The sequence below is a fragment of the Orcinus orca genome, chromosome 8 (genome assembly GCF_937001465.1).
Source record: "Orcinus orca chromosome 8, mOrcOrc1.1, whole genome shotgun sequence".
NCBI lineage: Eukaryota > Metazoa > Chordata > Mammalia > Artiodactyla > Delphinidae > Orcinus > Orcinus orca.
The window spans coordinates 3258544-3271459 of record NC_064566.1 but is presented as its reverse complement, the minus strand read 5'-3'; the positions used below and the strand labels follow the sequence as shown (position 1 = coordinate 3271459).

At 54.8% G+C, this 12916-nt stretch overlaps 1 protein-coding gene across 7 annotated transcripts in view; it reads left to right on the top strand.

Annotated features, from left to right (window-relative positions):
- Positions 1-12916, top strand: part of CTTN (cortactin) — a 33189-nt gene that overhangs the window by 3887 nt on the left and 16386 nt on the right. For 5 of the 7 annotated variants that reach the window (XM_033402501.2, XM_033402498.2, XM_033402502.2 and 2 more), the window contains exons 2-9: positions 79-175; positions 2419-2505; positions 2648-2721; positions 4732-4861; positions 8077-8190; positions 8465-8575; positions 9625-9679; positions 10851-10961. In XM_033402501.2, the coding sequence (XP_033258392.1) occupies positions 2419-2505; positions 2648-2721; positions 4732-4861; positions 8077-8190; positions 8465-8575; positions 9625-9679; positions 10851-10961 (682 nt within the window). In that variant the 5' untranslated portion in view covers positions 79-175. The remainder of the gene's footprint in view (positions 1-78; positions 176-2418; positions 2506-2647; positions 2722-4731; positions 4862-8076; positions 8191-8464; positions 8576-9624; positions 9680-10850; positions 10962-12916) is intronic. The other 2 variants (XM_004278054.3, XM_004278053.3) reach the window with 1 other exon arrangement.

Here is a 12916-nt window from a genome sequence, read left to right as displayed (position 1 = left end):
CCTCCACACGTAAAGATTTGCCCTGGGTGCCCGTCAGCACATATCCTTCTGAGCTTTTTACTCTTAATCTTTTTACAGACAGAATAATTCACAAATGCCTGGAAATTCCTCGTTGGATTCCCGTGTTTTAAACAGAGTTTTGTGAGCACCTTTCATCTTTACTTGGAAAAGAAAGGTTTGTGCACTGTGAACATTCTCCTGTGCTCTCCCGTGGGTGGGCAAGGTAAAACCCCTTTGACAGGGAACACGAGGGGTGTTCTTTTGCTGGGTTTGCAGAGATTGGGATGATAACTGTCTGGGAGGAAATTTCCTTCTTTGAAAAATAAAGTCAATTTCCAGTGTTGCCTGTGGTCTAGGAAGTGGAGGGGATTCTGCAGAACTCTGGAGTGCAGGACCTGGAGCATCTCTGTCCTGTCTGAGCAGCCACCTGGCGCCTTCTTCCTGTCCCATGTTGGGCGGGGGAGGCAGCGGGCACGATGTTAGGGAGAGCCTGGAAGTGCTCACCTACGCACGAGTGAAGCCGGCTTCCAGAAAGATGGGTGAAGAGTGGGCTCTGCTAGCGTTAGCCCCATGAGTCTGGAAAAGTCTCAGGCTGGGACATCGGCTTTCACCTTTGCCTTCGGGGGGAAGTGAGCCTCGCTGGAGACCCCCGACTTTTGTGTGACCGTCTCCTCAATGGTTGGAACTCTAGGCAGCTAGAGTCCTGCAGGTGGGCAGCCCCTTCTCCAGGACAGTGTGGTGTCACGGGGCACACTTGGCTTGGGGAGTCAGAGGCTGAGGGCAAACCGTTTAGCTTCAGGCAGCTGTTTCCCCATCTGTGAATGGGCGCATTGGTTGTGCTGAACCTAGTCCGTCGGCTCTCGAAAATTGTGTCAAAAGCAGTTCACGTCTGGGAAATTCTTTTTTTTTTTTTTTTTTTTAAAGAAACTATTTCTTGGTTAAGTTCTATGTTTTACTTTAATCTCAAAAGAAACTGGTCTTTTATTTACTTATTTATTTATTTTTTAATTTATCTTTGGCTGTGTTGGGTCTTTATTCCTGCATGCAGGCTTTCTGTAGTTGCAGCACGTGGGCTCAGTAGTTGTGGCTCGTGGGCTGTAGAGCGCAGGCTCAGTAGTTGCGGCGCACGGGCTCAGTTGCTCCGTGGCATGTGGGATATTCCTGGACCAGGGCTCGAACCCGTGTCCCCTGCATTGGCAGGCGGATTCTTAACCACTGAGCCACCAGGGAAGTCCACGTCTGGGAAATTGTTGCCATGCTTTGCCGTACCTGGTCAGAGGGGAACAAGGTTTGAAGTGGCCATGAAGGGACATTGCTGGTCCTGTCCCACCTGGTGGCACATGATTCCCTGCCCAGGTGACATGGCGGGAGTTGCATCTGGAAATCTGAGAGCCCTGCACCCTGATTCGCCCCTGCCACCGCCTTGGACTTGTGACCCAGCGGAGCTGGCGGGGGTGGTGGACCTGGACAGGGGAGTCTTAGGCTTGTGAAGGGCTCTCGTCCAGTCTGGGTTCACACAGAAGCACGGTGACCCCACAGAGCGAGACTTGCTCGTCCTCAGTTCAGACGCTGGGATGGGGCTTCTGGTTGATTAGATGAAAATAAGCTTTCAGTTGCTTCCTGGCCTATGTGAAATTTTATAAGTACTTTTGGGGAGAATGAATCCATTCTTCTCATACATAGTTTTCTTTTGAAACCCTTAAAAGCTAGATTTTGCCTTTGCAGTTAAGAAAAGAACGATGTGGTTCAGTTGTGAAGCTGCATCATGGTTCTGTCCACTAGATAAAACATACAGAATTTCAGGACTCTGCTGAGGAAGCAGGGTGGCCAGTCTTCAGAGCTGCCTAGTAGAGAACAGGTTGGCATTTATGTGCTATTTTCCCAAGTAGATAGCAAAGCAACGCTTGAAATATTTGACTTGTCAGAGTCCGAGTTAAGAAAATCATTATTAGGTTTCCAGTAATTTCCAAATTTCCACTTTGAAGTTAAGATGGGTGCTTTTCAAAAAAATTGTGGTAAAATACAACAAAATTTACCATTGGTGACATTCGGTGCGTTCCCAGTGTTGGACAGTATCGTTGTCATGAGACTTAGTGGGAGAGGAAGATATTCCCAATGAGTGAAGTAAGTGCACACGTGACTTTTTTATTTTCCAGAAAATTTCCTCACTTGAGTTGAAGCCAGGAGCATTTCTTATTTGTTTCTGATGCCGGTTGACAGCAGTATTAGAGCTAAAAAATGTTGCGTTTCTTCTGTTCCTACGGGTGTCACTCAGGGATTATGAGTGACTATTTGAGCTTATAGCCCCCCAGCCTGCCCTGTGCCCTCTAGGGTTTTGGGGTCCCAGGCAAAGGTGTCTGCGTCGGCCTCTGCGCAGGGTTCTCCTGGGCCTCTGTAACTGCGGGGCTGCTTTTCCAGATGTGGAAAGCCTCGGCCGGCCACACCGTGTCCATCACCCAGGACGACGCGGGAGCCGACGACTGGGAAACCGACCCTGATTTCGTGGTACAAGTCACCAGTCTGCCTGCCTTTCACGTCTCCCGGAGTGGATTTCCCCAGGGTTTGGGTTTGGGTTTGGGTGGGCGGGTGGGTGGTTGTCTTACAATCCAGGCTGTGGGGTGCACTCGTCATTTATTTTTCTTTTCAGAATGACGTAAGTGAAAAAGAGCAGCGATGGGGGGCCAAAACCGTCCAGGGGTCTGGGCACCAGGAGCACATCAAGTAAGAGACTTTCTCGGTATTTGTGTGACAGTGATGTTCTGAAAGATGAAGATAAGGCAGGGATAAGAGATAAGGTCATGGCTTCCTGTGGTGGAATTGCTTCTGTTTTGTTTTGTGACTCGATTTTTTATTTTATTTTGGTTTTTATTTTTTGCAGCATTGTTCTTTGTATGTGTGTCTGTCTGTGTGTGTGTGTGTGTTTTGGCTGCAGTGGGTCTTTGTCGCTGCATGCTGCGACTCGATATTTATACAGTAGGTGAATGTAAGACCTGATGTGTACATCTGCGTGTTTGTGTACGTGTATGTATACGGACGTGCTCGGTAACTTAAAAATTCCCATCGCAAATGACTTCCGTGCTTCCAATTCTAGAGTCTGTTTTTCAATATTGTGGTTTTCATCGAGGAACACAGTTACCTAAGCTCTTCTCTCTGCTGATGGGAGGTTTCTAAAGTGTGGATGTCTTTGAATACCTTAGACCATAAACACCCTTCTTTAATTTTTTTGTTATACTTTTATTATTTTATCGTGATCAGTTGGATGCCACGAGCTGAATTCTCAGCATTGTGTTCTCTTAAAAGCCTCAAATAGGAGAGCTGCTTGAAGCGTGTCATTGTCTGACTCGGCACTGTCGCAACTGGCCACCTCTGGGGCAGCTTGTTTTCCTGTCGGGAGGTGTAGATAAAGGGACCTTTTAGAATGTGCTCAGTCTGTGCCAGCTTCAGTGTGTGCTCCCATGCCCTGGTTGTGAAGGTGTCCTCACGGACTGCTGACCCGCTTTGGTCACTGGCAGAGAGCCGGTCTTGCTTGGCCCTGGGATCTTTGCAGTAAAATGAAGCTGTTCTTGAGAGAGACTCAGTAGATCGTCCCGAAAAGGAGGTGAAGTCTGCAGCTCAGGCGTTTTAGACACCAGTGTTCCTCCCTCCCTGAGTGGCTGAGCCCACCCTCTCCCCACAAGCCCCTGAAGAAGGGCCTGGGACCGGCCGGAGGAGGTGGTGCCAGGGGCTGACTCGGGTCGCCCGCTGTGGGGTTAGGCTGCCTTCTGACTTGATGCCATCTGGGCCTCATCTCTTCTGTTCCCTGTGGCATCAGAACATGTTGGGGAGGGCAGGTTGGAGGAGAAAGGAGCTCTCTCATCAGGCAGCCTCTGGGTGGGTAGAGCTCAGAGAGCACACAGGGACAGGACGGCTGTTGGTCCTTCCGTGTTCTTGGGAGGCTGGTCTTCCTCCCGTGCTCGTCAGGGGGTCGGGAGGTGGCCAGGCCTGGTTGGTTTTGTAGCCGAACTTCTGGGATTGTTGTCCAGATGTTGAGGTGTGGACATGTTGTCCCTTGGGCAGAGAGGAACCGGATCAGGTGGCCGTCGTGTTGCTGTGGGTCTCCCGACGGAGACAGCTGCAGACGCTTCCTGGCCTGCCCGGTTTTGGCCACATCTTGTGATCTGTCCCACTGTTCCCAGTGTTTAAAGTAAAAGTGGCGCTCACATTGTAAATTCTGCAAACCCCTCACTTCACCTTTGAATGAGAAGCTGGAGTGCTCCAAGGAAAGAGCAACCGTCTAAGTGTTTTGTGTGTCTGGGCTTCTGTCCTAGGGCTGCCTGGGGTGTGGGGCTGTTGACTCTGCTTTTCCCCTCTGCCTCTGGGGACGTTTACAGAACTAGCTCTCCCAAGTCAGGTGTCTGATAAACCCTGAGGAGCTTTTCCCCTTATGGGAGAAAGTCCACGTTTCAGCACAGCTCTGTGTGTGTGTGTGTGGGGGGGGGGTTGGGATGACTCACTGTGTGAATTCAGATTAGTTTCTTTTTTCTGTTAACTTGCATCTGAGAACTGCCGAAGTTGGGGGCCAGCTGGTGGGACAGCAAAGTGAGCACAAGGGAGACGGACTGGGGAGCTACCGAGTAGGGAGGCCTTGCAGAGCTGCCGGGATGACACGCCCTGTCCTCGTCTGTCCCACTGGGAAACAAGGACGCACGTCTGTCTGACCGGTTTCTTCCTGTTTGTTCTCTTCCCCCCAAGCATACACAAGCTGAGAGAGAATGTGTTTCAAGAACACCAGACCCTCAAGGAGAAGGAGCTCGAAACGGGACCCAAAGCCTCGCACGGCTACGGAGGGAAGTTTGGTGTGGAGCAGGACAGAATGGACAGAGTAAGTGCCCGGCCACGTCGCGGTGGGTCCTGGCGTGCCTGACCTCACCATGGTCGGCAGAGTGGTCACTCAGGAGCCTCCCCCGTAGATGAAAAGTTGGGAGTCTACTTGTTGAGGACGGATTTGCCAGAAGTAATCCTCTCTCCATTGACCTTACCCGCGAAGGGCTCCTGTTTTTGGAAGGTCTTTTAAGATGCTGAGTTGCTGGGGAGTGGGTGGTGTGTCGGGAGCCCCGGAGCGGGAGGTCAGTTTCCGCCAGAGGCCGCTCTGTGACCAGGATGGAGGCCTGGAAGCGGCCTGACGGCGGTTCAGCCTGCGGCCTGAATGCTACCCATCTGCAGACCGGAGCCGAGTCTGCGGGCCTTGGTTCACGTCAAGGGTGGAAATTCAGCCGCCAGGCGTGCTGTCGTCCTCCCCACATTTAGTGAACTTCAGAGAGGACCCTGGCCCCCGGCGTCACGCCACTGCCCACCAGGCTGGGGGCAGGCAAGTCCAAGTAGGTGGAGACTGAAGCTGTTAACAGTGCAGCAGCCTTTGCTGGCACTAGAGAAGGGACTGGATCAGCTGGCGGGGCTGGTGTCCGCCCTGCAGAGAGGATGGTAGACCGTAGCGCGTTTGCAGTGAAGCAGGTCTGCAGTCTTTAGACGTCCCCAGAGAGGTAGGTTTTTCCCAGGCTGGTAATGCGAGATGTCTGCCTTTATTCTGTGCAGAGGTATCAACTGGGTTGGATTCTGGGCTGTAATTCCACCCCTGTCCCCCTTGTGCCTGGATCGGACTCGGCATCTGAGCTGGGCCTGGAATGACGCGGCTGTGTCACAGTATGCCATCTGGGCTGTGTCACCACAGAGTGGATACATGGGGACCTGTGGGCACCCCAGGCCAGGTCTGAAATGAGCCTGGAGACGGAGTCTATGAAGGGCAGGCTGCAGGAGAGAGACAGGGACGCCCCCGGTGACCCCGTCACTCCCAGAGACGTCTGGACAGCACACAGGGGCGTGGGGAGCAGAAACCATCTTTGGATCCTAGAAAGTGTGGTGGCTTTTAGGAGCACAGACGGGCAAAATCCCCATGTTTTTCGGGCAATGAAAGCATCATGTAGGTAGAAGCCTTTCCCACCTAACAGAGTCCAGGCTCTCAGGGTTACGGGGAGTGAAAGCAAAGAGACGTTCAGTATAATCTGGGTCCCCAGCTCTGGGTCGGAAAAACCTGCTGGGGAGAACGTTGCAGATGCACCAGGAAGCCCTGGATGAGGACAGTGAGACAGTTGTCGGGGCTGCTGCCGGACTGCCCTGTGCGGGCTGAGCCTCATCCCCCCGGCACCCGCGGCCCAGGACCCTCGGCTCCTGCAGGCTTCCTGTCGGCCCGCGGCTGCCTCTCCCCGTGCTTTGTGCTGCCCTCTGTCAGCGTCACTCCTGCGTTGTGCTGTCCTTCCTGTCGAGGCCTGGACAAGCTGTGCTCGCCTCGTGCTGGGCCTGGCACCGTGAAGGCGCTCAGCGGACGGTGTGTGAGCTCCTGGAGCCACGTGTTGACGGCACCCGGGCGGCTCAGGGAACCGAGCTCTCACTCCAGCCGGCGGTTCCCCTCAGGTGGACCCAGCGGGGGGCGCCGCGGTCGGTGGGTGCTTCCTCCCCTGCAGCTCACGGGAGCGCCACTGGACCAACCTGTCATCAGAAATCACTAAGGTTCCAAACCGGAACAAGTGACCCTGAAGCTGTTTGTAACTTGTCCTTTCCAGACGTTGAAAAAGAGCCCTGAGATCTGCGTGTTGAGACTGTGTGATAGAGACTTCCAGAAAAAAACACATCTCGGGCAGGCACCTACTTGTGAGAGGATTGTGGACTGGGAAGGTGCAGCAGCCATCGGGATCCCATGTGCGCTGTGGTCTGAGCATCTCCCACGCCTCTTTCGGGGCTCACGGGGGCCGTGGTCCATGATGCAGGTTTTGTTCCTCGCCAGGCACATGTCGGGACCAGTGTACATTCCTGCTTCTGGCAGCGCTCTGCCCGGTGCTGACTGTTCGATAATAAATACTGTCTTGTCAACGTAAGGTCGAGGGCAGTCTGAGGGATAAACCTGTTTTGATCAGGAAGTTGGAAGAATTAATAAGCTGTCACTGGCCATGTCTCCAGAGCGGTGTCCTTGGAGCTTCTCTGTGGTGAAGAATCAAGCTGGCCCCCTGCGTGTTGCTGCCTCCGCGTTACTCTGCTCACGTCCTCTGGGACAGACCCAGAGGCTGCGGGTGGGTGGTCTCTGCCGCAGAGGTTTTCCGAGGCTGCGGTGCCGTGGATCTGCTGTTAGCTACAGGCATCGGAACCAACCCGGAAAGGAGAGAAAGTAACAGCTCCAAACTTTAAAGTAGAACCTACTTGGCTCCCTGGGCTGTGGAAAGAGTGCACGCTCCGAGTGGCCTGCAGAGTTCTCAGTGGTGGCGGTGACTCCGCAGTGCTGGGATCCCAAACCCAGCTGCTGAAGTTGTAGATGAACAGGAAGGGGGTCCACAGTGCGCTAGCGGGTCCCTCACTGCAGGAGGGCCCGAGGCGGGGTGGCTCACTGGAGTCATAGTTAACCGGGGTTTGGGTGTGCCTTCTCGCCCCGCGCTGGGTCACGTGGCAGGCACGCGTCCTGTGTCCTCGATGTCCGCCAAGGGGTCCGTGACCACTGTCCATCCTGCTGAGGGAGCCTGGGACCCTGGTGCCGAGCACTGAGGGTCAGGGGCCTGGGAGGCTGGAGCAGGACGGGGGCCGCTCAGAATTCGGGGAGTGTTTTCAGCCTCGCGGCCGCCATGGGGTCTCAGGCAGCTCCCGAACTAGCTGCGTTGCCGAGACACAGAGGCAGCCGTAGACGTTCTGCGAGTGCGTGGAGGTGGTGTGCTCCCAAAAGCTTTACTTACAAAAAGCCTCAGTGCCGGGCGTGGGCCCTGGGCCATGGTTTGCTGACCGCACCGTGGGAAACGCCGCGGGAACCCTGGGGTGGACTGCTTGTTCGGCACGTGACCTTGAGAGGATGTCACCAAACTCCCTTCCTGCCCGTCCGGGGGGCTGATGATGTGCTGACGGGCCCACTCCACTCCCGGACAGGCTGGGCGCACAGTGGCTCTTGACTCTGAACGCGAGGCGTGACTCCAGCACACCTGTCTGTGTCTGCATTTGTTAGCAAAATGCATGTTGTGTCCTGATTCCTGGGTCCTGTGGTGTGAAAATGTCCTGTTTGAGTAGGGTGATGGTTGCCAGCGGTCTTCCCGGTACTGGGTCTCAGGAGTCATGTTGCAGGCTGCTGGCTCTGCGGTTTCCGGATGGGGCCTGGCCTCCTGGCTCTTCATGCCCAGTCATGTGAGAAGCCCCCCCTTGTGGCCGGGCTTCTTGGGCAGTCTCCGGGGAGGCCAGTAACGGAGAGAGTTTGGGGAACACCTGACCAGTGGCCATGGCTTGCGATGCCCCCCGGGAGGCACCTTCCCCCAGGCTGACTTCCACGTTGAGTGGTTTCAATTAGGGTCACCCACGCTGACCACAGGTGCGGGCTGCCCCCTTAGACCCCGCATGGGGGGTGGGCACTGTGGTGATACCGGCGGGTGTCTGACGCTTTTATTTTTGCAACCTGTTCCAGTCAGCTGTCGGCCACGAGTATCAGTCGAAGCTTTCCAAGCACTGCTCGCAGGTCGACTCCGTCCGGGGGTTTGGAGGCAAGTTTGGCGTCCAGGTGGACAGAGTTGACCAGGTGAGTGAAGCATCCTGGGCAGCTGGCGCCCGGGGAGGGCGAGGAGCCAGTCCTCGTAGGTCAGAGCCCACCGCCAGGTGTGTGTGCTCCGGGCCTCTTGACTCTGTGGGACTGCAGGGTGGGTGTCCTGACCACAGGGCTCACAGGGCCCGCCTTTCCAGTTGCTTTGAGATGATTGGCCCTTTAAGAGGCGAGAACAGGGACTTCCCCGGGCGGTGCAGTGGTTAGGACTCCGTACTCTCACTGCCAGGGGCCCGGGTTCGATCCCTGGTCAGGGAACTAGGATCCCACAGGCCGTGTGGCCAAACAGACAAACAGAAGAACAGTCGAGTGTAAGGGTTTTTTTACTGATTGCTGTAGAAACCCCCATGTTGGTATCTACTCATCGGATGACCCCGGGACAGCCTTAGATTCGTCCAAGGATGCCAGCGGGGACTGTTTACACCCACTGTCCCTGCCTGGATGTCACTGTGACAGGGATCCCCCAAGGGTGATCAGAGCGGACTGGCAGAGTGCCTCCTGCCTCCCGCCTCCCGCGCTGTGCTGAGCGTCCGGATGCTGCCCCGCTGTTCTCGAGTCCCTGGCTCAGGGCCGTCAGCCCCTTTGTTTTATGTCGTAGCGTTGCGAGCCTGGGCTTGGGGGTTAGGCCTGGCTGTGTGTGGCCACGGTCCCACGTTGGCCCTTCCCCCGGGCTGCGTGCGTGGTGCCCACCTCAGCGCCGGGCCTTGTTCCTGCGTTCGTGTGGCTCTTGGGGAGCCCATCTGAGAAGCGGGCTGATGGGAGTCGGCCCAGGTCGGTGTCCTGTGGGGGGGTCGGCCACCGGGGGGAGGCAGGGAGGGACAGGCCGCTATGCTTGCAGCTTGGCCTGGGCAGCGCCCCCCCCCCCCCGCCCCCGCTTCTGTGAGCATTTTATGGGTTACGAATTCAAAACAGCAGGGCTTTGGGAAATCAAAGATCAAAAGATAACACGGTTCATGTTTTTTAAAGTGTCCTATGCATCGTGGATCCAGGCATTTAAAACTGCATTTCCCTTTTCTCTGTGACTGCAGTCTGCTGTGGGCTTTGAGTACCAGGGGAAAACTGAGAAACACGCCTCGCAGAAAGGTGAGATGTGAAAGACCCCGGTGATGGGAAGGCAGCCCCGCCTGCTTTTGAAGGGCAGGAGCACGTTGTCACTCGAGGCCTCTTCCTGGGGGCAGGGGTGTCGCCACGGGCAGTTCGCTGCTGTCGCCTTCAGGTGTCTGGTCTTCCGGGTGTGGTGTGACAGTGGGGTCCCTGCCACGCAGCCCATGAAGTGCTGGCATCTCGTGTCCCTGTGCCACCTCCCGTGTGGCAGCAGAAGCTGCTTCCCCTCATCCGTGCAGCGTTGCCCCCGAACAGTTCCCTCTCTAACTTGGTTGGCAAAACTAACTCTCCCCGGAGGATGGAAACAGAGCCGTTAAATTACTGACATTTTCAGCGTGTACGTGCGTCTTTTGACATGGCGTAGGCTAATCTTTATGAGGTAGTGCTCCCTGGTAAAGCCTTTCTGTAAATGAAAGCCTATGGGATCCTCGTTCCCTGACCAGGGATCAAACCTGTGCCCCCTGCAGTGGACGCGTGGAGTCTTAAACACTGGACCGCCAGGGAAGTCCTTTGACGTTTTTTTTTTTTTGCGGTACGCGGGCCTCTCACTATTGTGGCCTCTCCCGTTGCGGAGCACAGCCTCCGGACGCGCAGGCTCAGCGGCTGTGGCTCATGGGCCCAGCTGCTCCGCGGCACGTGGGATCTTCCTGGACTGGGGCATGAACCCGTGTCCCCTGCATCGGCAGGCGGACTCTCAACCACTGCACCACCAGGGAAGCCACCTTGAGGTGTTTTTTGCAAGCTTGTTTACTTCTGCCTCTTGTGGGTCATCCGATGACCCAGGGAAGTAGCTCGGCCTGGGAGTGCTCTAGGCCCCGCCGGTCCACCCAGCCCACCTGGCTCGATGTGTTGGAGGGGTCGTGTCTTTTCTAGAAAGACCCATGCAGCTGCCTAGCTGTCTTTATACACTGACCTTTATTTGAACGGTTACTTCCCAAAGTGGGCCTGCAGCTCACCTCTGCCCTTCAGTAGTCGAAGGGGACCAGACTGCAGAGGCGCATAGACGCGTCCAGCGTCACCCATGTGTGGCAGCGGGTAGCTTGTTGTACATTTTAAGATGCGTGCTTGACCTCCTGGTGAGTCTTGCTTCGTCTGACCAAGGTGGCACTTGGCCTGACACACTTTCCTGACCGCTGCCCTGTCTCCCCAGACTACTCGAGCGGTTTCGGTGGCAAGTACGGCGTGCAGTCTGACCGCGTGGACAAGAGCGCCGTGGGCTTCGACTATCAGAGCAAGACGGAGAAGCACGAGTCGCAGAGAGGTGGGCCGCAGCGGCGCCCTGCTGACCGTCAGGCACCCCGGGCCCCGTTGTTTCTCATGCATTCACCGACACACACCCAGGGGACTTCTCCCTGATGCAAATCGGTTTATGTTATATTTATATAATTTTTCTAACTTCAAGTGTTTGGATGTCCCTGTTACTTTCTGGACGGTGTAGGTGGTTTGTCATTTCTTTTTCTTTAAAGATTTATTTATTTATCCATTTTGTTTATTTTTGGCTGCGTCAGGTCTTAGTTGTGGCACGTGAGCTCTTCGTTGTGGTGCGTGGGCTTCTCTCCAGTTGTGGCGTTTGGGTTTTCTCTTCTCTAGATGTGGCGCGCAGGCTCCAGGGCACGTGGGCTCTGAAGTTTGCGGCACAAGGACTCTCTAGTTGAGGCACGTGAGCTTAGTTGACCCCCGGCATGTGGGATCTTAGCTCACTGACCAGGGATTGAACCCACGTCCCCTGTGTTGTAAGGCAGGTTCTTTACCACTGGACCACCAAGGAAGTCACGGTTTGTCGTAATTTTGATGACTGCTGAGTCCTCTGTTCCGTGGTCAGGTTAACTGTTCCTCTCTGGAATGTGGAATTTAGGTTATTTCCAAGTTTTGATGTTAAAAATTGCCTACAGGGACTTCCCTGGTGGAGTGGTTAAGAACCTGCCTGCCAGTGCAGGGGACACGGGTTCGAGCCCTGGTCCGGGAAGATCCCACATGCCACGGAGCAGCTAAACCTGCGCGCTACAGCTACTGAGCCTGCGCTCTAGAGCCCACGAGGCACAACTACTGAGCCCACACGCCTCGAGCCCGTGCTCTGCAACAAGAGAAGCCACTGCAAGGAGAAGCCCGCGCACCGCAACCAAGAGTAGCCCCCGCTCGCCGCAACTAGAGAAAGCCCGCGCGCAGCAACAAAGACCCAACCCGAAGTAAACCCCAAGACCCGAAAATAAAATAAGTAAATTCATTAAAAAAAAAAAAAATTGCAGTGAATATTCTGTTATATACATAAGTGATTATTTAAAAGAATAAATTCCTAGCAATGGAGTTGCTGGGCCGAAAGACGTTGAATTTAAAATTTTGATAGAGCCTTCTAGATTGTCCTTAGAAGCCATCCTGACTTTCCCTTCACTGTGATGTAAGTGACCAGTTACGGCCCTCTGCCCTCTGAGGTGTGTGTTTATGGAGCTTGACTTAAAGATTCAGCCCCCGCTGCAGAGCTCCTGATCTGTTGGTGGTTCTGCATCGTTTGTTTTGTTTGGCCTGCACATTTAAATTATTTGAACATTGGCCAGCGTACAAACTGAGAGCTCACGTACTTTTTAAAACCCCAGATTTTTTTAAGAAACAAAAATGAAAGCCATCACCGGAAACCCCACTGGCTTGGCATTTCCCCAGGGGGATGGCCGTTGGGCCTGAGGGGCTCCTGTTTGATGAGGGCGGTGCTTCCCTTACACCTGGCAGGGCCTGCCTGCCCTGAGGCTGCTGGGCCTGCTGCGTGGGGTTCCTTTAAACTCTGCCTTCTCTCTCTGCTGGGCACACACCTGTACTCCTTTGCACTGTATGCCTGCTGCCAGTCAGCACCTGCTGTTGGATCCTGTTCATTTTTACCAGATTGTCTCCCCGAGATGCCCTTGAAGAAGAATAAATACGCCTTTGGGCAGTCGGGGAGCAGAGGCCGAAGTGCCGGGAGCAGCCCTAGGCGTGCTGGGAAGGGATTTGATCTCTGTGCGCGTTCTACTCCGTTAATGTGTCCGTGATGGAGTCATGCCTTAGTGTAAAGATAGCGATTTAGTGTAATAATAACTTAGCTTTGAGTTGAACTGACATTTCTGGAAGGTAGTCCGTGTTTATCCTGTTCCTTTGGCGGTGTCCCCGGCACAGCTCTGCTGGCTTTGGTTCAGAGGTAGGGTGACCCTCCAAGAGCTTCCCTGGTGGCTCATCCTGAGTTCAGAAACT